We start from the raw sequence: 22,748 nt of genomic DNA on the forward strand, positions 1-22,748 counted from the left end.
CAAAACTTGAGGATCAATCCTCCGCCTTTGTCTGTTAGGACTTCGTGAACGAGAGTGACGGGGGCTATTAGTCCGCCTCCTTCCCCTTGCATCTCTCCTGGGATTTTGTCGCTGAGGCTCCAAGTCCGCCATGGGAGGGATAGAAGGTAGGCCTTCGAGCCTTGCACCCCCCTCTGGTATTTGTCCGTCGATGGCGGACTGCGGCAAATCTTCGTTGTGCGCCATTGCTTCTAAAGAGGAAAAGCTTGTTCAAGAGGTTTGTTCTAGTCTGATGTTCCCACAGACGGCGCCAATTGTATGGGCACGAAATATTCTTCCCGTATAATCCTGTTGATCAAGTCTGCGCTCCTCCGTACGTCATCGCTTTACTCTCTGAAAACACAAACGTGAGCTAGCCGGCGGGTGTGTGCCAGATACCTCTCCGATGCCTAAGTCAGCAAAATAGACAAATAGAGAAAAAGCTATGTGAATTCGGGAGTCAAAGTTGTGTGTTACCTCTCCATAGGTGATGTTTGTGAGCTTTTGTAGGTTTCGTGTGGCATAATCCTAGTAGGACTTTTACTCTTCCATGTAGAGTCCTCTTAGGATTCATACTCCTGAAAGATAATGCTTATCCTTCAACACCCCCCTCACTGCTTAAACCAAGTAAGATGGTTTCAAACAGGTAGTATGGCAAAACGACCGGGATAACAAAGCCATGCTAAACGGGCCAAAACGACCGACCTCTAGTTAGCTCGGCTCTCTCTTCACAGCTTGTACCCTGGTTTTACCTATTGAGACTGAGCTAACCGTAGCAAGCTTGGACCGGGCTGACCAAAGCTAGGCTTACCGTGCGAAGTCGCTGTATCTCAGCTCCGAATGGCGTGACCGAACTAACTTCTTCTAATCGTGGTGACCGAACTATCCGTTGCTCTTTTCAGGACCAGACTAATTACCAAGCCTTTTTACTTAGTCTGGCGGCAAGAGCCTTACTTTGGACCGAGATAACACTTGACCGTGGCCCATCTCCCTAGCCTCTTCATTACGGCCCAAAGAACAGCCCATTGCCCAGCTCGGCCCAATTTATATATGAATTACCCTTACTATCAGTGTGTTTGGTTTCAATTTTCTAAATTCACTTTTTTGGAAATTGCGTTTTTTATTTTTCGTATTTTTTTATTTTTAGTAAATATTGTTAAAATTTTAAACAATTTTTTTACTTTTTTAGATACACCTTACTTAAATGTATCTAAATAATAAACTATTTGTGAAAAAAATATTTTAAAAAATTAATAAATATACACAAATATGAAATATGTACTGATTTTTTGTAATTTTTTTATATTTTTGATATTTAGTGAATATTTTTTTTAAAAAATTCACAAATATTATACTTTTTAAATTTATTTATTTATGTTATGTGTATCTAAAATTTTTAAAAATGATTTAAAATAAGTAAAAAATTCAAAAAAAAAAAAAAATACAAAAATAAGAAAATAATATTTTTTAAAAAGTGTTTTCTGAACGCCCAAATCAAGCAAAGTAATATCCAATTAATATTTACATGGATATCTCGAATTATTGATGGGAACGCCATAGTGAGTCTGCAAAGCCCAACCAGTACACGGACGGGAGAGAAGCCTTGACCATAAATAAAATTTTAGGTAAATTATAAACACATCTTTTGAGATTTACTTAAATTATAAATTATTTTTTGTAATTTTAAAAATTACATTAAGAATTTTAAATTTCATAATAAATATATTATTTTCTTAATAAATTATTAAGTTAATTAACAGTTTTTAATAATGTTAAAATTTTATTTTAATTAATAATTTAGATAATTTTATTATTATATAGTTGAACAGTTAAAAATTTTATTTTTTTTAATTAATTCTGCTAAATAAATTTTTTTTAACAAGAAGATATTAATAATTTTACAAACTACAATGAATAATTTATATTTTAAATAAATTTCAAAAGTGTATTTGTAATGAATAATGATACATATCTAATTTTAAAATTTTAATTAAGTTATAATAATGTGACAAAAAATAAAAAATAAAAAAAATAAAATAAAGATTAAAATATCATATGACAGTGAGTCTGCTCCCAATATTTTTCATTTGTAATTTATCCTAAAACTTTAACGATTTTTTGAATTTCATTTTACGATTTGATTGTGCCTCCCAACAATAATATGAGTTAAAAATCTGGATTTTAACAAGCTTTGCAAGAAAAAGCACAAAAAATTGAAGCTCAGGTTTTAGGCAGGCGTGGTTTTGGGAGCCGTAGTTGCATCCAAAGCAGGAGAGCAGTCGTAAGTCTTGAAGCAGAGAGCAATCCATTTCCATAGATGAAATCAAGCAAATGATAATGATGATTCGGAGAAGCATTTTTGGCTCAATTTCTCAGTACCAGTACCAGTATCTCCACAACTCTACCATTTGTTCCTCCTCCGCCACCAATCCTCCTTCTCCGCCGCCGCCGCCGCCGCTGAGCAGGGTGGCGACGCTGGTAGAAGGCTGCGACTACGAACACTGGCTGGTGGTTGTGGAACCTCCCAAAGGATACCCACTACGAACCCAAATCCTTAATGACTATATCAAAACCCTAGCCATCGCCTTGGGAAGGTACATACATACATCCATTACCACTTACTATTATATTCTATACCACCTCAAAATTCAAATACTTCTTTAGATCTTTTTTTATTTTTATTATTATTTTTTTATTTTTAATTTTAGTGCTCCAAAATCTTTCTCCAATTCTTTCATGAGATTAGATGTCTAATTAAATCAAGGGAGTTCCATTTTTTATTTTTTATCAAATCCTTTTAAATTTGAATTTGATGAAGATTTAAAAAGATAAAGTATTGAAGATGGGATTTTTTTTTTTTTTTTTTTTCATGAAATTTGATGAGATTTGGGATAAGTTGAGAATTTTTAAAGAAAATTGATGAAAATTTAATGATGGATTGGAGTAGTTGATATCAAGTTTTTTTACTTAAATTTGGAATCAAATTAGATGGAAAAAAAAAGTAGTGAAAAGTTGGAGACAATGTTCTTAAACTGAGTCTTTGTCGAGCTAGTTCACTCGTTGCTGTGCTCTGTCATTGGCCTCGTTTGAGAAGTTTAACTATTTTAGTTTTTGGTTATTTTAGTAGATTAAAATTTTTATATTTGGAAAGATGATTGGATTTTTATTTTAAATTGGATCTGAAGTTTGTGAGGAAAAAGGTAGAATGATTATGAATTTGATATGACATGTTATCTTCCTGACTATTTTAGCCTATTTTATCTTTTTTTATAAATTTTAGTTAGAAAAATTAAAAAGCCTCTTGCCAAACAGAGCCATTTATTCTCTGAAGCTTATCTCTATCGCTCCGTTTGTTTGGGCGAAATGGTACAACAATAGAAATGATAGGCAATGGAAAATTTTTCGTGATAAATGAAAAACAAACCTATTTGGGTAAAAACTCTTTTATCACATGTCGCCACACCACCACTCTCGTCTCCACCACCACTCCACCATCACCATCGCAATCACCGCCTCTATCACCCCACCACCATGCCACCATCTCCACCTCCATCTTTACCTTCGTTCCACCACCACCACCACCAAATAGAGAAAATATTTTCCATCCAAACAAACGGGCAATCCACAGATTTTCCAGGGGTTAATTTCACTATTATTTGCTAAAAATTATCACAATTTACTATTGTTTACTATTAAATTTATTTATTTTCTGTTATTTATTTATTTTTTTATAATATTATTGCTAATGGAATTCTGTCCTGCTGCTATCCTGTGGGTGTCATTAAAAAAAAAAAAAATTAGCTCATACAAAAAAGTTGATTGCTTCCCATTCACCATATTTGTTTTACACATTTTCTCGTAAAAAGTAAAAAATTCCTTCCCAAACATATTGAAATTTTTATCTTATATTTTAGCTAAAATGTCACAAAGCTACTTCTGCCTAATTAGAGACGGTTTTCCAAACCAATAATCATTAAAGTAGGAAAAAATTTATTTCAAAATTTTAACAACTTAAACCAAAAAAATCTAAATGTTGTTCACAATTTTGAAATGTAGGGTGGAGAAGAAGATAGGTGTTTGGTTGTAGTGTGAAGCCGTCTAATATAGTATGAGTATGAAAATAGGTATTTGGTTGTATAATTTAGGGGACTTTTGGCATTGGCTTTTTTAGTGTATTTATTTTTATTCTCATAGAATTTTAAAAATGACAGTGTTTGAGAAATGCTTTGGCTTTTTTAGTTTTTTATAGCTCTTCCGGAATAAACTTTTGATTGTTGATTTATTTAGCCAAAAAAAAAAAAAAAACAACAAAAAAAAATAGTGTTTTTAGCTGATGCATGTTGTCCAAATTGTAAATTTACTTTTTTACTAATTGAATCATATGAACTAAAATCAAAAGCTTTTGAGATTAAATAGATCAAAGTTTAGGTATGAAATAAATAAATAAATAAATAATGGCAACAATTTGGGGATACAAGCAAAATTAACCTATTTTCCTGACTTTTTCTGATTTATTTATTTTTTTGGGTTTCAAAGAAAGCAAACCAGGCAACTTGCAAAACTTGGCCAATGCTTTATATTTTATATGTTTTGGTTTCCACAAATAGATATTTCTTAAGAAGTACGGACATGAACACGTGACACGACACGGATACTACATGGACACGCTGACACGTCAATTTTCAAAAAATGTAAGACACTACATATGGGGAATACGCACGAAATATATAATTTTATATATTTATTATATATTATATATATGAATATATCATTTAAAGATAATAAAAAAATGTTATATAACACTTATTTTATAAATTAACATAAGGTTTTTTTATTTTATTATTGTATTATAAGTTATTTAGTTTAAACTTATAATTTGTTTCATATGTGTCTAATCGGTGGACACGTGTGTTTAAGCAATAGACATGTGTGTCCTGAGAAGTGTCTCTGCTTCTTAGGGTATGTCAGCTCAACTCAGGTGTATAATTGACAAGGATTAGTTAGTACAGCTTTCAAGTTTTCTAGTATCCCAAAAAACAATAGTGAGATTGAGAGAAACATGTTTATGCCTAGGGCGGAATAGCCAAACCTTGTGAAATTTTTTGCTAGTTAAAAATTAATTTGATGATCAGTAATAAATCAAATCAGCTTCTTGCTTAATTCAGCTTAATTTAGATTGAAATAAGTATTTAATATCAGTAGCACCTGCACATAAATCACATCATGATAATGGACAAAGCGATTTAACGGGGAAAAGATCAAAGTTAACTTTCATCAGGGAAAAAATACAATTGGCCAAAATAAATCCTACTATCTACAAGTTTACAGGACTTGAGAGTAAAAGATTTACAACCCTATCTCCGGTTAATCTCAGACAGTCAGCTTGGGCTGGCTCCACCAACTTTGGTTATTTTTCTTGTATCAAAAACTGATTTTCAAGATTAAGAAAAATACAGGAATGAACTAGGGTGAAACTAGGTCAATTTTGTGCAATTTTGAAAACACGTGTCCTAAAACTAATGCAAGTGCTCATGCAAATATAAATGTGCTAGTAATGGTTCAAAGATTGTATAGAATGTGTCAATCTTCAAACTGCAACTCTTCAGCTACCTAACTTAGCCTAGTTACCCTTACATTACTTTGACTCCCATGTTTTATCTCATGGAAATTACCAACCTAACCTCAATTTTGTAACATGTAAATCAAGATTGGGCATTTCAATCTAAAACTGTCATGAAGACTCATAAGTAATTCATATTTTGGCAAATGTAACAAATTTATGATTTCCTTATATGCGGAGTTTTGTTTTTTTTTTCCCCACCTGTGCAGTGAAGAGGAAGCAAAGAAGTCAATATACTCAGTCTCTACTAAGTATTACTACGCATTTGGTTGCAAAATCCCGGAAAATTTGACTCACAAAATCAAATGTAATCTTCCATTAGTCCCATTTCATTTAAATACTTATTTTGCTTTTAGCATATCTTCGTTGAGCAATACACCTGTTTTTGTTTGCAGCTTTGCCCAATGTGAGATGGGTTCTACCAGATTCTTATTTATGTCACAGTGAAAATGACTATGGAGGTATTGTTTCTGCTTTGTTTTCATCTTGAATGATCGATTCATGACTTCATGTCATGGCGTCACACATATGAGAATATTACTTTTTCTTGAACTACTTAATGTGATGCATGTGTTCCAATTTTCTCTTTTGAGATAGCTCAGTTAGTTAAATTAAGTGTTACTTTTAAGCATGCATTATTAGGCAATAAAGCACAATGTAGTACTTTTGCAATAATAGTCCATTTTTACTTTGTTGTTGAATGGTTGTCTATCCAATTCACTGAGTTGCTTTGTAATTCAATTTGACACTTTAATATATTTTTTTAATGTTCTTGATTAGTTTCATGTAAAAGAATTTGTAATGGAGCTTGTTCAATAGAAGTGAAGGTTTTGAGTAAAATTTTACTATGAAAGACAATAAAATGTTATTGTCAGAAACAATACAGGTTTAGTATGAGTTCTACTGTAAAACATATCCAACCTGTACCAACATATGTGCCCTTTTTATTTTTAAAGTTTAAAATGATATAATTTTTAATCTAGATGTCATTTTTTAATAAAATTAGTATTTTTGGTATCATCTCATCAAGATTTATCAAACAAGATCTAGGTTACTATGAAATTTATTAAAAAAATAGAACAAAATACTGTCGAAATTGACGTAGACAGTAAAATTTTATTGCCATTATCAAAGTAAGGCGAAATCGTAGCGTCATTCAGAGTAAAATTTAATTCTAAATTAGAGTAAATTTTACTATGATTCAAAGTAAAATTTTACTATCGTTAAGCAAATCAGCAATCAAACTTTATTTTCATTAACCAGAATAAAATTTTACTGTTACGAAAACAGAGTACATACTAGATAAATGAATTATAGTCGAATTTTAGTTTAGATTTATGAACAAATAAACAAAAAAACTCTTGATTTTTCATTGTAATATCTCAATTTATAATTTTTTTGACATATATGAGGTCATTTTATCTCAGATTTGAAGTTATTGATCTCAAACATGAGTTCAATGGCATCAAATCTGAGATGGTGATGGTTGACGGTAAAAATAGTAGTCCTTGGCCAATGGTGAGGATGAGCGATGCCAGCCAATGATGGAGATGGTGGAGGCGATGAACAACCATCGATGGTAGAGTTGGTGGAGAAAGAGAGAGTTGTGATGAAATAGAGTTTCTCTGACTTGTGGTGGTTGATTCGGAAATAACGACTAGTAGAAGATGATGAAATCGTTCAATAATTTCAAAACATTCGACAATGGCACTTGAAAATCTCTTATTATGCTTCAATTTTTGCTTCAATTGACAGGTTTTGAAGGAGGGTTTTCAAATCAAGGGATTTTAAACTTTGACAGTTTTCAAACGAAGAAAAAGAACAAGAGAGACAAACGACTCAACTGCTTACTATTGCCCATATATATGCAAGGGCATTCCTGTCTTTTCATCTTACTTTTTTAATTCTGAGGGATTTTGACTGCATTAACTTATTCCATGTCCTTTACACAAAAAAAAGGCCAATAGGAGAGGATTCTCACCAAAAAAACCCTTGCAATTTCGCATGCTTGTCATTCGGGAGAAGGAAAAAAAATACATAACCTTATTTGCGATATGTAAACTAAAGTGTATCATTAAGTCCATTAATAACAAGTGCTGCTATTAGCAACCCATAAATTATTTTGGACCCCTCAATTTCTATCTTTTTTTTTGTTAAAATTGATGTATTATTGATTGATATCTGTTTGTATACAATGACTCTCCTATATATAGAAGAGAAAAATATATTTACCAACCACACTCAACTCTCACCTAACACACTTACATCTACCTACCACACTCAACTCTCACCTAACACACTCAACTCTACCTACCACACTTACAGCCCCCCTCAAACTCAAGGAGGATAGATACTAACCAACTTGAGTTTGGAGAGAGTAACAAAACAGGAAAGTAAACTGATAAATAAAATAAAACAGGATAGGAGACACTGTATGGTCGTGTCAGACCGTTGTAGAAGACTGTATGGTTATGGCAGACCGATGTAGACGACAGTTTATGGGGTCATGTCGGACCGTTGTAGCAGACTATGTTGTGACAGTTTACGGAGTCTTGCTGGACTCTTGTAGAAACTAACCGGAATCAATGTCGGGACAGTTTACAGAGTCTTGTCGGACCCATGAAGGAGCTAACCGGAATCAATGTCGGGACAGTTTACAGAGTCTTGTCTGACCCCTAAAAAAGTCGCACCCTCAAAAGGTGTTGTGACAGTTGTTGTGACAGTTTACGGAGTCTTGCTGGACCCTTGTAGAAACTAACCGGAATCAATGTCGGGACAGTTTACAGAGTCTTGTCGGACCCCTAAAAAAGTCGCACCCTCAAAAGGTGTTGTGACAGTTGTTGTGACAGTTTACGGAGTCTTGCTGGACCCTTGTAGAAACTAACCGGAATCAATGTCGGGACAGTTTACAGAGTCTTGTCGGACCCTTGAAGGAGCTAACTGGAATCAATGTCGGGACAGTTTACAGAGTCTTGTCGGACCCTTAAAAAGTCGCACCCTCAAAAGGTGTGCCCAATCTGTCAAAAGGCGTGCCATCAAAAGGCGTGCCCAATCTATAAAAAGACGTGCCATCAAAAGGCGTGCCTATCAAAAGGAGCGCCCATGTTGTCGGCGAGCGCCGAGAGGCGCATGTCTGCCTTGGCTATTTAATCAAGGTTGAGGCGGAGGCTGTGCAAACCAGTCTGAAACCGCCGAAAATCCTTTGAAAAAACTCTTCCGTTTCTGAGAAAGAGATTCTGGAACACTCTGTTGCCATTCTGTAACCAACCCTTCTCTGAAACACTCAGCAACCCATAACATGGCCTCGTCTTCCCGTTCAGCTACCCAGAATATGGCCTCTTCGTCCCGTGGTCTGCTCACTCTCTTTCCAGACCTGAACGAGTCCACAAGAGAAATAACTGGTGCGGTGGCCAGTGAACCTCAACCAAACACCTCTGGTTTTGCTCCGTTGAACTTTCCGATGCGGTCTGTGGAGCAAAAAATGGCGGTGCAAACTGATATTGAGGCCAATCAGTATACTTTGAAGTCATGTGTGGAGACCATGACGGCGGTCACAAACCTGTCGCACCGGCTGCAGAGTAGGACAAATGAGGTGCAGCAGTTAAACGCCCAGCTAGCTCTGCTCCAACGCATGTATAAGGATGCGCGAGCAGAGATAAGTGTGCTAAAGGCGGAAAATAAGGAGCTGAAGCGGAAGGCCACCGTTATGTTCCGATTTGGAGGTCCGCCATATGCTGCAGTGGAGGAGCAGGGAGTAGTGATCGTGCCCAGTGGAGTGGAAAACACGGAGGCAACACCGGCAAGGGCCGTCTAGGACGGAGGCAAGAAGAAGAGACCGGCGGAATAGGCGAAGAAGTGAGGTCGGTGGGTGGCCGTCTGCAGAAAAGAAAACAAATCTTTTGGTGTTGTGTTTTGGTTTGTTGTTGTTGTTGTTGTTGTTTTTTTTTTTTTTTTTTTTTTTTTAATGTAAAATTGTGATCGGGGTTGATCCCCGGCATGAAGAAATGACAAGTGTGTGGAATGTTTGTGGTGTGATTTTGGTGTTGTTGTGTTGTAGAATAAAAATAAAATAAAATAAAAATAGATAAAAGACAATATTTTTGGAAGGGTGATTTGAGAAGGATCGGTGTGAGGTTTTTTTTTTTTTTTGTTTTTTTTTTTTTATTTTTTTTTTATTTTTATTTATATATAAAAAAAAATATATATATATATTGTATATATTCTAGTGGGATGAATGATGGGTTGTATGAAAAGATGGGAACAAGCCCATGTGGGTTAGGGAATTGCGATGATAATGTTTTGTGGGTGGACTGTAGTTGTAAACAGCATATCCTTAGGTCGCTGGTTCGAATCCGGCAGGTGATTAAGCTGATGCAGAGCTTCAAGTCGAAGGAGTACGTGCGCGAGACCTTCGCTTGGATGCACTATTACTGGTACCTCACAAATGATGGGATCGAATTCCTCAGGACTTACCTCAACCTTCCTCTTCGTTTTCATTCTGTAAATTGAATCCATATTCCAATTCAGTTGGTCCTCCTATTGCATCATGGCCTGGTAGTACGATTGGCAAGACCCGAAGATCTCTTCGTATACATGGTTTATTTGGAGGCAAAAAGGAAAATAATGACAATGGTGATGACGCGCCCTCAAAGACTGGAATATTCGGTAACATGCACAATTTATATGAGACTGTAAAAAAAAAAGCCCAGATGGTAGTCCAAGTTGAGGCAGTACGTGTGCAGAAAGAACTTGCTGCAGCAGAGTTTGATGGCTATTGTGAAGGTGAGCTAATAAAGGTAACACTTTCTGGTAACCAGCAGCCTGTGCGCACTGAGATAACTGAGGCTGCAATGGAGTTGGGAGCTGAAAAACTCTCCCTTTTGGTCACTGAAGCATACAAGGATGCGCACCAGAAGAGTGTTGAGGCCATGAAAGAAAGGATGAGTAATCTTGCCCAGAGCCTGGGAATGCCGCAGGGACTTGGTGAGGGATTGAAGTGACGCTGACCCATTAACGGAGTCAGGGTATGTGTAGATAATTTTAACGGACTAGGTTGAGGTCCGGCGGGCGGCCAAGGTGAGGTTGCCGCCCGCCGGTGAAGCGAAAAATACTAAGTGCTTAACCTTGCTCTGATACCATGTTAAAATTGATGTATTATTGATTGATATCTGTTTGTATACAATGACTCTCCTATATATAGAAGAGAAAAACATATTTACCAATCACACTCAACTCTCACCTAACACACTTACATCTACCTACCACACTCAACTCTCACCTAACACACTCAACTCTACCTACCACACTTACATTTTTTATTACAATCATAACCTCAAATAAAATCACTAAAAAGGACATCATTAATTTTGGGACACCCCATCTCACAATTAAACTTACACACACTACATCACGAATTAGGATTTATGAGAGTACTTACCTCCATCACCACCCATCCATCTTCCCCAAATCTCACATTCAAAACCTACCTACTCTCAAAACCTTGAAAACCCTTTGGCGGAAATATTCTGACGGTAGCAGTGGCAACCATTTGACTACATATACTTCTCCGGCAATGGCAATATTTCGAAGAACTTCACGAACACTAAATGAACTTTATCAACAAAAAAGGAATAAAATGAAATAAATAAAACATAGGAACAGAGTATAATTATATTAAGAAATGCCTCCTTTGCTACTTCAAAACTAGACTTATTTTGTTGAAATTCTCAGGTTGGTAACTTAGTATTTGCTTGTGGAGTGTGTGGGCTTGTGCGGTTATGCCTACATACATGTTATAAAGTGTCTCTGTTTGCTCTGTAATTCTTGTACATTTGTTCATTTGTATATAATAAATTCACTGACAGAGAGAAAAAAAATGGTGGAACAGACACATAGCTTTGTGGCCTACGCCTCACAAGGCAATTGCCATCAATTATTTCACTGGACAAAATGAAAAATGAGCCCAATTGAAGCTCCCGCGCTCCTACTAAAATCTCTTGAAACTTGTTATTCTAGGTCTCAACCCCCTTATATGTTTTAGCTCTCTATCAAGCCTCTTTCTTTCCATGAACAGAGGTAGGGGAAACTGTACTTTCTAATGGGAATGAACTTCTTGATTCCTAGCCTCTGAAGCACCCATTTCAGAATGTGTGCCGTGTCCGTGTTAGACATGTACGGGACACTGACACATCAGGAACATGTATCCTGTGTTTAGGCACACCTCAAGGCACCTATGTGAAGCAAAGTAACGTACATGAAAACCAAGAGGGAGGAACATGAAAAAATATAAAAACCCCCTCACACATACATTGATACTTCTTATAGTTTTGTACCCTAAACTTATATTCATATGCATAGCAAATAAAAATATACTGTCTTGTTTGGTTTGTGTTTCTCAAAAAATTTTGGGAAAAATTCTCTACAAATAAGTTTTCAAAAGTAATCAAACCAAACAAATTTTTCCAAATTTTTTTTCCAAAACTTGTTTGGTTTACAAGTTTTCCAAACAAATCTCTCTCTCATACACATCAAATCAATCACTTTTTTCAAAACTCTCTCTCAAAATAATTTTTCAAAACATCTTTTGAAAAAAAACCAAACCAAACAAATTTTCGTACTTTTTATCTCAAAACATGTTTCTCAAATACAAACCAAACAAGGCCATTACGATCCCTCTGTCCCAAATTGTTTGCCTGACATGAAAAACGAAAACTTAAAAATATGCATTTTCGTGCCAAAAATTTCAAATGTTTTCTCATAAATGAAAATTTTTGCACCAAAATACTTTGTTTTTTAAGTTCTTGCTTTTTCCGTGCCGGACACAATTTGGGACTTAGGTAGCATTTTTTTGCCGTATCCATGCCGTGTCCGTATCCTAATTTTTTCAAAATTGCTGTGTGCTGCGTCCATACTCATGTCCGTGTCCATGCTTCTTGGTTCCTAACTGTGTTCTCTCGTTTTTTGTTTATACTATTGCTATTTCAAATCCATAGTTTTTTGCATGGCTTTGGCACAGACATTGGTATTATCTTCAGTATATTCCTCAAATAAAAATCAAAAACATTATAAAGGGCAGCCACAAGCTTCCCACTACTGCAGAGTTTGAGAAGGATTAGTTGTACATAGCCTTACCCCTGCATGTGGAGAGGCTGTTTCTATCTCTTGGAGAAAACAAAGGATGCATCTAAACCTGAAAGAACATGTGTAACACGGTCACTTCTGTCTTTATATGCCAAGTTGCTAACTTTTATCCAGCTAATTTGTTTATTGAGATCAAGCATTCAGTGAACTTGATCATCCATCTTGTTTTCTTCCAAATTTTTGGCATTGCTATGATATGATGATGATAGGAATTTGAGCCTCCATCAGAAGCCAAGGTCTCTTGTGCTTGTCACTACATTACACATAAATAGGTTGAGTTTGTGACATATGGACTGAGTGTGACTGCACTGTACTCTCACAAGCATTTGGATTTTGTCATGACTTTGAACTGTTGATTAAGTTTTTCATTTCACTACTTACACGAAAACGGCTTTATATTTCTCAGGAGAACCATTTCTTGAAGGTGAGGTAGTTTCATATGATGAGAGGTACCATGCAGACTGGTTACGAGATAAAAATGATTGTAAATGTCAGAACAGAACTCGATCAAGGAAAGCGAGAAGAAAAAAAGAAAGGGAAAAAAAGTAAATATCTTCTCTCTTCTTCTCTTTTCTCTTTCCTTTCTGCATACGACAACCACTCCAGTTGAACATGGGATATGATGTTATTGTGGGTATATTTGGTTGGATCCATTAAGGTATTTACTGTATTCAATATAATTGTAGGTTAATGCTTTACAAACAAGATTTTTGTATAGAAGACTCGTACAAAATGATCTGTTGTTCTGTGATCCTTTCATTTCAAACTACAATACACAATATTGTGGCTCATAAATTAAAAAACATCACTGCATCATCATTCTGGATGGATTTTCTGAGTGAAAATTCTATGTGGATAATTCTCCATTGGAGTTAATGTGACTAGAAAAAGAGCGTGTTGGTGTGATTTCTGAACTTATATGGGAAATAGCTTATGGGAAATATTGAAACTGCAAGATCCAGTTGCTGCTGGAGTGTGGCATTGGGATGCTGATCCCATTAAGAATTTTTATTGTTGAAAAATGGAATGTACCCTGAATTCGTACCCTAACAGTGAGGTGTACATTGTAAATTTGAAGTTAGTGTGATGTGGGTCACACTTAAAAAGGAATGTGGTACATTGATGCAGTTTTCTGCATACTTTTCTGGTATATAATTTATCATTAGTGCATGGAGAACATGACACAGTCACAGCCAGGGCCAAGTATTTAGTAACTTAAAAATGTTAATGAGGTTGCACTGACCATGTTTGGTAACCGAGCTGCTTTTTGTTTTTCAATTTCAAGATGAGCCTATGATGTTACGACTCTGGGAATGAATTTAAAACAGTATAGTCAAAACCCTGATTTAAACAACAGTTTTTTCCCTTTATTTTAACTATATATATAAGTCTGAGATTAGCATTCTATGTGTGACTACTATTAATTTCTTATGTGTTTTGATAGATTGATTCATGCCTTGAGTTACACAAATGTCATGTACTTTTCTTGTTGAAGCTGAAGCCTACCCATGCTTGATCTCAGATCTTAATGCATAAAATCATTTGACAAATCATTGTGAGAATTTCTTTTTGTTTTTTTGTTTTTGTTTTTGTTTTTGTTTTTTGAGAACTCCGAAAAAGTAATAAAATTGTTTACATTTCTAGCCAGATCATGCGTTGGCTCAATTACAGATCTATGAACTTTCGAAATAGCTATGACTTAAATAACTGCTTATAGTATATAATATTTGAGAACACAATTGCTATTGAAGGTGATTGGTTTTTTTTTTTTTTTTCCCTCTCTTTCTACCCCCAAAATTTTGACATCAAATTGTGGGATCTTTATGCGATTGATTTTTTTTTCTCTCAATGATATTTTAGTTTAATTTATTTTGTGTTTAATCGTCGGCCTGTCTAGGTTCTGGTTCAATTCACCCCTTAATCCGGTCTTTTTTAAGCACCGGCTTATGTTCGAAAATCATTCTAAATCGCGGTCGAATAGGCTAACCCGGTACCAGTTTGAGCAGACCTGCCGGGTCCATGCATGAAGCATCTTTGCTTCAAAATGTAAAATGAAGCATTAAAATGCTTGTGCTGGAGTCAAACCAAAGCCATTATTTTATTGGTATGTAAGTACGGCACAACCACCAAGCTAGTTTAATATTTATATAGTTTCTGATTTTTTTTTTTTTTTCATTTTCAAATGCATAGATATTTAAAATAAATTAAATATATAAATATAAATTTAAAATTTTATATATTTTTAAAATTATTTGTGACGTAATTATGATGTTACTGTTCGATCTGGTTTGACTCAATGGTTAAACTAGTGATCTGTCTATCTGGTTCTTTTTTTGATTCGCTCACCGGTTCAGGTTTTAAAATATTGTATCAAACCTATTGGATTGTACATTTTATTTCATATTTAGATTGGCTTTGGATTATGAGATTGATAAAATCGTATCAATTTTATAATTTAATCAATTAGTCCAAACATGTTTTAGCCAAATGTACAATTACTTATTTTGTTAAATTGTTAATCTAATTTTAAGAGTATGTTTGTCCAAATAAACATATTAAGGTGGTGATGGAAGTTATTACAAGGTTTATCTCAAAGGGTTGGACTTATCTTAAGTTTAAATATAGGGCCTGGACTGTCTCGAGTTCAGTTCTGGGATAGTCTGGTCCAGTTCGGCCTATTCGGCCTAATTTTGGACCCCTTTTTGATAATCTAAACCGTTCACATTTTAGAGTTTCTTGAGTACATTATCTCTGTAAAAAATCACATCGATTGGATAACAGATACTATGTATTCAAATCACTTTTGTCAGGAAAAAAATGGACAGTCAAAAAATTAACGATTCATAAAAAAATGATCCAAATACATAGTATCCGTTATCTGATCGATGTGATTTTTTACAGGGATAATGTACTAAAAAAAATCTTAAAAAGTGAACGGTTTAGATTATTGAAAATGGGTATAAATGTGGGCCCAATGGGCCGAACTAGACTCTCCAATCTAAATGGTGGACTGGATTCAAGCCACTGCCGAAATATAAACTTGAGGAGTTCATGGGGCTACAAAAGATCCTGTTTCAATAATATGACCCGTTTATTTCGTTGTATATTCTGCATAAAAAAATTATATTAGTTTTTCATTTTATTGCATATCTCTAAAAAAAATAGATGACAAGTATATTTTTAAAAATAGAATGTCTATTTTTTGGAGACAAATATGATAAATTGAAAAGAATACGATTATCAGATCAACCTAATTATATGTAAAAAATTTTACAAAATAAATAATTTAGATCATGAAAATGAGTTTCTTAAATTCCCTCAAGATTAGATATAAACTTGAAAAACACCCGACCCTTTTAAAATTCTAGTGGTTGCTATTTCTTCAAAAGCTAAGTTGTTGCTCCACAATGCTTGATCAATTGATGCTTCAAACTGTGTACATCTAAGGTCTCAGATTCATCTCATTTCCAAACTTCACACTTTGGTATTGTGGAAACCAAAAAGTGATCCCAAAAAAAAGTTGTTTTAAAAGTTTGACTTGTTCTCTCCATCAGTTTTGGTTGAAAGTGATATTCCATGACGTTGATAGAACTTTTCTTTACTTTTTTGAGGATGTGTAAATTTGCTCTTGTGAGTTAAAGTTGTACTTGATTATATGTATACTTACTTTTTTTTGTTTTTTGTTTTTAGCAGTTGTTGGCCTTAGTAGCCAAGGCTAAGATTGTTCAAAGGAGGAATTTAACTTCCTATCCATGAAATCAAAGACCATACTCGATGATTGATCTAAAGAGGTATTTAACTACAACCCCTCTTTTGGCAACCAGCTTAAAGTCTGATTTTTGAGTATTTTCAGGTCAAAAAAACTAAAAAATAAAAATCTGAGTTCAAAATCTCATCAAAAATCAACAAGCCATTTGAAAAACAAAAGATGCTGCATTATAATACGTTAGTATAAAGGGCACATTGGTCATTTTTCATTAAAAGCCAAAAAACCAAGGGTAAATTTGATCAATAGTGTATAATTTTTGCTTAAATTTCGATTTGGTTTCTACCGTTTCAATTGTAACACATTTAATATGAATTTTTCATTTTGATCAATAAAAAACAATTGATAACTGTTGACACCGTAATTTAATTTTTCTGTCAATTATGGCCAAATCTAATTTAATTGATTGTAACTTGTCAATTATAATTTGTTAATTCAGACCATAAACCATCTTTAAATAATGAACTTGGCCACATTTTTACTATTATTATTAGGTCTCGTTTGGCAAGTGGCTTTTTTAGCCAAAAAGTCAACAATTTATACAAAAAAGTTAAAGATTTCATTTTCTCTTTACTTTTTGCACATCTTTTCGTAAAAAATCAAAAAGTTATCTCAAACATATTAGTTTTTTTTACATCATATTTTAGCAAAATAGTCAAAAAGTTAATAAAAAAGGCTGTTTCCAAACTTTGGCAAGTGGCTTTTTTAGTCAAAAAGTCAAAAAATCATTAAAAAAATCAAAAAGCCAACAACTCATACCAAAAAGTCAAAGATTCCCTTTTCTCTCTATTAAAGCACATCCTTTCGTAAAAAGCTAAAAATTCATCCCAAACATATTATTTTTTTTTATATCACATTTTAACCAAAAAGTCAAAAAATTACTAAAAAAACATGTTCCCAAACGAGGTCCTATCATTATCATCATTATTATTATTATTATGGTTGTTAGTTTTGTGAAGAATTTGAAGGAATCAAGTGGGTGGTCAAACTTGGAATATGAATGATGCTGAGAAAATCACGAACTTGATAAGTAAATCGTGACTTAGATTACTTCTATCTCTTATGTGGCTGACTCTATAAATAGGTCAAGAGAGATACAAAGAAAAGAACATCCAACGCAACTTACACATCGTGATATTAGGCGTAGCTTCTAGTTAGAGTAGTCAATTCTTTGTTCTTATTTAAATTCATGTAACTTGTAGCAATAGACATTTTTCTTGATTAATACAAATTTCGTTATGTTTCTTTCATATTTTTCTTTATTTAATTACCTTCAAAGAAATTCTTAATCTGTTTATATCATAAAACTCAACCACAAGCCTAATCTATTTTTGTTTTGTGAGAATGTTTTTCTCTGTTGATTAATCCTATCGATTAGGCATTAACCAAATTTTTACTAACAATAACGAGGATCTCTGTTTTGGACAAAAAGTCCTTAGTGGATTTCCAACCCATTACTCTAATTGGGATGATGAAGCCTCCGTTTGGGAATTGGGTTGACTTTTTGGCTTTTTAATTTTTTTGGTTATTTTAGCTTGGGCTAAAAAGTTTGGTTTGGAAAGGGCTTTTTGGCTTTTTGACTTTTTGGCTTTTTTAACTTTTTTTGTGAAAGAAGAATGTAATGATTATGGGTTGGATGTGATATTTTGTTTTTTGTGGCTAAAATAACCTATTTTGTCTTTTGTGACTAAAATAGCCAAAAAAGTCCCGTTTAGCTCTTGCCAAACGGAGCCGAAAGTATATTTTTATTTTTATTAAAAAAGTGAATATAGAGTTTTTTTTTTTATTATTCATTCAAATTCCAATCCTAAGTTTTTTTTTTCCTCTAAATAATTCTCTTTAAAATTATCCAACTCAGTTTCCCTACATCAATTTATTTATTTATTTATTTTTTTAAAAAATCCCAGCAAACCCCAGCAAAGAGTGTGAAGCATAAATGGTGGTGATAAATTTGGATTTAATAAATTTTGTAATTTTTTATTTCTTAATAAATTATATATTTTTTGTTAAATATATTTAGAATTAGACTCATTTTAAAAGAATGATTTTAATCTTTTAATAATATTAAATTTATAAAAATAAAATGTATATATATTAAAAGTTACTGTGTTTTATAATATATTATAAAAAACACAAAAGGATGTGTTTGGCATATAAATTTGAAAGGAAAGAATCTTGGGAACAAAGTTGGTATTTAAAAAAATAATAATGTTATAGAGTTCTTAATTCATTTTTCATGCTCCCTCTAAATATAGAAGATCAATTTAGGGTGAATTATACTAACAGTCCCTATAATTTGAGATTCGTGTCACTTTGGTCTTTGACTTTTCAATTGGGATACATTCGACCCTGAATTTTGAATCTTGTTCCAAATAAGGATAATTGAAGATACTATTACTTAACTTCAAGGGCAAAAACATCAATTTGATAAAATATTTGACAAAATAAATATCAAAAAAAGATTTTTAAATTTTTAAAAATTGTTTCTATCCACCAAAGATAAAATTATGTAAAATTAATAAATTTTTTAGACATATATTTACTTATTTTTTTACCAAATTAATTTTTATTATGTGTTTGGATGATGATTATATAATAGGTGGTTGTTAAGATTTTAATATGTAATCGATATATTTAATATATGAAATGTTTTTAGTTTTGGTTTTTTTAATTTAATGGATTGGTTTAATAATGATATCAAAGTTGTCGCTATATTTGACTTTTGGAAAAATAGAAAGTAATTTAATGAAAATAAAAACAACCACCTATTACATGATCATCATGCAAATACATAATAAAAATTAATTTGGTAAATAAATAAATAAATAAATAAATGAATAAATGAATAAATGTCTAAAAGATTTATCAATTATTCACAATTTTATCTTTGATGGGTAGAAATAATTTTTAAAAATTCAAAAATATTTTTTTGACATTTATTTTTATCAAATTAGTTTATATTTTATCAAATTGACAATTTTGCTCTTGAAATTAAGCAATGATATATTCAATTGTTCTTAATTGGAACAAGATTCAAAATTCAGGGTCAAATATGTCACAACTGAAAAGTCAGGGACTAAAATAACACAAGTCCCAAATGATAGAGACTGCTAGTGTAATTCAGCCATCAATCTATCATCCTTCTAAATGAAGATGGTTTTAAAGGATGAAATGAAGGTTAAAAATCTTAAAATATGAAGATATAGAGGGTGGGCTATCTTAAGTGCATTGCACCTAACTATGTTTAGCAAAACAGAAATTTTACACTAATCCATGACACTGAATTCACTCACACTGAGAGTCGATTATTAGGTTGATTTAGCTCATATCCAATCCACCAAACAACCCACAACCACTCAGGGGTTAGGCATACGTCGGGCCGGGCCAACACTACTTAATAAGTGGTTTTGTGTCTATTCAAATCTGAGCCAACCCTAACATTGGGCCTCTACATCTACCCAAGCTTGGCTCAAAAAATAATTATAAATCGAAAACCCACTCATCGAGTTATATTTCAAAAAAAAAATAAAAAAAAAATAATTAAAATATTCCATAATTAAATTCAATCACATATTATTTTTCTCATATAAATATATTGATATCATTATAATTTATAATTAAATTCAATCATACATTATATTTCTTAAATAAATATATTGATATCATTATAAATTAAAAAAATTTGTGGATAAATTAAAAAATTTCTTAAATAAATTCAATCACACTTCACCACAAATTTAAGTTTCAATAAATCAATAAAAATAAAGTCTAAATCCCAACAAATTTTTTTTTTTAATATATTTTAATGTATTAGAATTAATTAATTAATTAACTAATTTAATAGCAGGTTGGGTCGAGCCGGGTTGAGTTAAAGGTATAAATCCCAAACCCAGTCCATTAATATTTCAGGCTAAAAATGTTAGTTCAACCCAGTCTTATAGACTAAAATAACCTTCTCAAATCCTAAAAAAATAAGACTAGACAGGACGGACAAACGGGCCGATGCCTACTCCACCACTCCCTACTATCCCTTACCACTACGTCCTTCTACCAACCTTTCTATGACCAAAGCACCTCAATTTTTACCTTTTTTTGTTGCTACCAAGCCACCTCTTTTACTCTCTTCCCCTTATACTCATCACTACAAAATCACTCTCAACCTTCCTTTCACTACCATGCCACATCCTTTCATCATACAACCACCAAACGACCTACACACGCCACACCAATCCCATGCCACTTCTTCTGAAATCCATCCCAATCAGCCTCTCTACGTCTATTCTAGGTAGATTGAACACCCTAACAATAAGTCCACTGCAACTTCCCATGACATAATCAATAAGGCTTGATGACAGAACAAGAAACCCAAAACACCATCACTATTGTAGATAAAAAATGAGACATATCAAAGATGGCACTGGTTCAATGTTGCAGTGGTAGTGGAGTTAGGGAAGTTGAGACAAGGAAAGGAGATAAGGTGGCGGTGATTAGTTGGTAATAGGGGTTTTGTCAGATGGTGGTAGTGGTTTGGATGGAGGAAGAAGGGATGTTTGTTGGTTAGGATGGTTGGCCATGGAGGGGTAGTTGCCACAAAATTTAAAAAAAAAAGAAGGAAAGAGAAATGATTTGTTATGATTGCGAGGAAATGATTATGGAATACTCCTTCGATCCAAAAACAAGCCCTTATAGGATCTTCCTAACTGTCACCTGAAATGGAAATAAAACTTCGGACGGTGGTGCCGGAATTAGCACTCCGATGGACAAGTTAGTCTCTGTAGAAAGATTGGTGTTTTTTTGGTTTCTTGAGGTTTAAGGTTCTTAGCACATACCTGTTTCTCCAACCTCTCTCCTCCTTTTATAGAGTCACTCTCCTCGATATTTACTCTATGCAGCTTAGCCCTTCATAGGGCCCATCCCTCAACTATACTTCCTTAAAAGGGACAGTCTGGTCCCATCTAATGGGGTCATGTCGATTGGCTCGACACACTCGGTTCTATTGTTTGGCACAAGTACTCGTAATTTGGCGCTCCATGATTTTTTCACGTCTATTCAGCAATGACGTAGTCCGGTGGGCTTTGGCTTTATTCGGTCCATCTTAGATGGGTTTGGATGCTTTGTTTACCGTTTCAGGTATTGGTTCTCACAATTGGCCCCAAGCATCCGGTTAACTCACATTTTGAGTGGGTTGCGTGCTCGGCTCCTTCTAGGCCATATTCATAAACTTCAAAATTAATTGTACTTTGCACCTAGAAATTTGAGCGCGTGATGGACACCCATTCCATTGCTGACACGTCAGATGGGACGCTATGTAAAATGATTGCAGTTTTCCGCCTCTGATTTCCATTCATTTAATGTGATTTGAAAACCTTTCGCCTTTCTGTTTCTAAAAGGATTTTATGCTTTCATCCTCACAACCTTCTATCTTCAACTTCTCATGTGTGACTGTTCTGCTCTCTCTACTCTCTCTATTGTTCGCGAGTTCTTTGCTTCAACCTGTAAGTCCTCTTAGCCTAACTCTTTATTTTGTTTTTTTTCTCAAAATTTTGGTTCGTCATTCTTCTGTTAATTCTCCATTTTGTTTTGTTTTTGTTTTTGTTTTTGTGTGTGTGTGTGTGTGTGTGTTTTACTTTGCTCTTATGGCTAATTACTTGAAAGCCTCATATTCGAGGATAGAGTCATCGCCTTTTGTCATCACTTCTTCATCCCTAACAATGTTCAATTGACCCTCGTTGGGGACGCAAAGGTTGGTATAGAGAGGGCTGACGTCAATACCATAATCTGGCAATTTCTGAGGGTGGAGTTCGCTTACTCCTCCACCCTTTACTCAGGACTGTTCTCTGTTATTGGGGCCTTATTCCTTCACAACCCAACGTAAATTTTTATTGAATAATAATGGGCATAGTAGAGTTAAACCGTAGACTTCATCTTAACTTAGGAATTTCTGGAATTTGACATTGCTACGCCTTTGCCAAATCGTCTGGTCGGCAATGACGTTTTTTCTTAAGAGCCAAGGACACCGACCACCACCTAGTAACCATGCTTGCTAGGTTTAGCAAAAGGATGGACGGCGTGATGGTTGTTGTTCGAGGCAACTGGGAATTTGGTAAAAGAGAAAATCACTTGAACCTTGTGCCTAGGCAGAAGGGCGAACTAGGTGGTTGAGTATGTCACGCCCCGAAATAAAACCATAAATCCAACCAAGAA

General features: G+C 34.0%; 1 protein-coding gene and 1 pseudogene across 2 annotated transcripts; both read left to right on the forward strand.

Annotated features, from left to right (window-relative positions):
- Positions 1-1,558: 1,558 nt before the first annotated feature.
- On the forward strand, positions 1,559-13,597 carry LOC114270487 (plastid developmental protein DAG). The gene is made up of 4 exons (XM_028212022.2): positions 1,559-2,612; positions 5,848-5,945; positions 6,034-6,099; positions 13,185-13,597. Exons 1-4 carry the CDS (start codon positions 2,350-2,352, stop codon positions 13,325-13,327), a joined length of 570 nt encoding a protein of 189 aa, XP_028067823.2. The 5' UTR covers positions 1,559-2,349; the 3' UTR covers positions 13,328-13,597.
- Positions 10,087-10,676, forward strand: LOC145790367 (nucleoid-associated protein At2g24020, chloroplastic pseudogene; annotated as a pseudogene). The gene has a single exon (XR_014329048.1). The product of XR_014329048.1 is annotated as a nucleoid-associated protein At2g24020, chloroplastic pseudogene (transcript).
- Positions 13,598-22,748: the final 9,151 nt, after the last annotated feature.

Source organism: Camellia sinensis, chromosome 5, assembly GCF_055761805.1.
Source record: "Camellia sinensis isolate YWXY chromosome 5, ASM5576180v1, whole genome shotgun sequence".
NCBI classification, from domain to species: domain Eukaryota; kingdom Viridiplantae; phylum Streptophyta; class Magnoliopsida; order Ericales; family Theaceae; genus Camellia; species Camellia sinensis.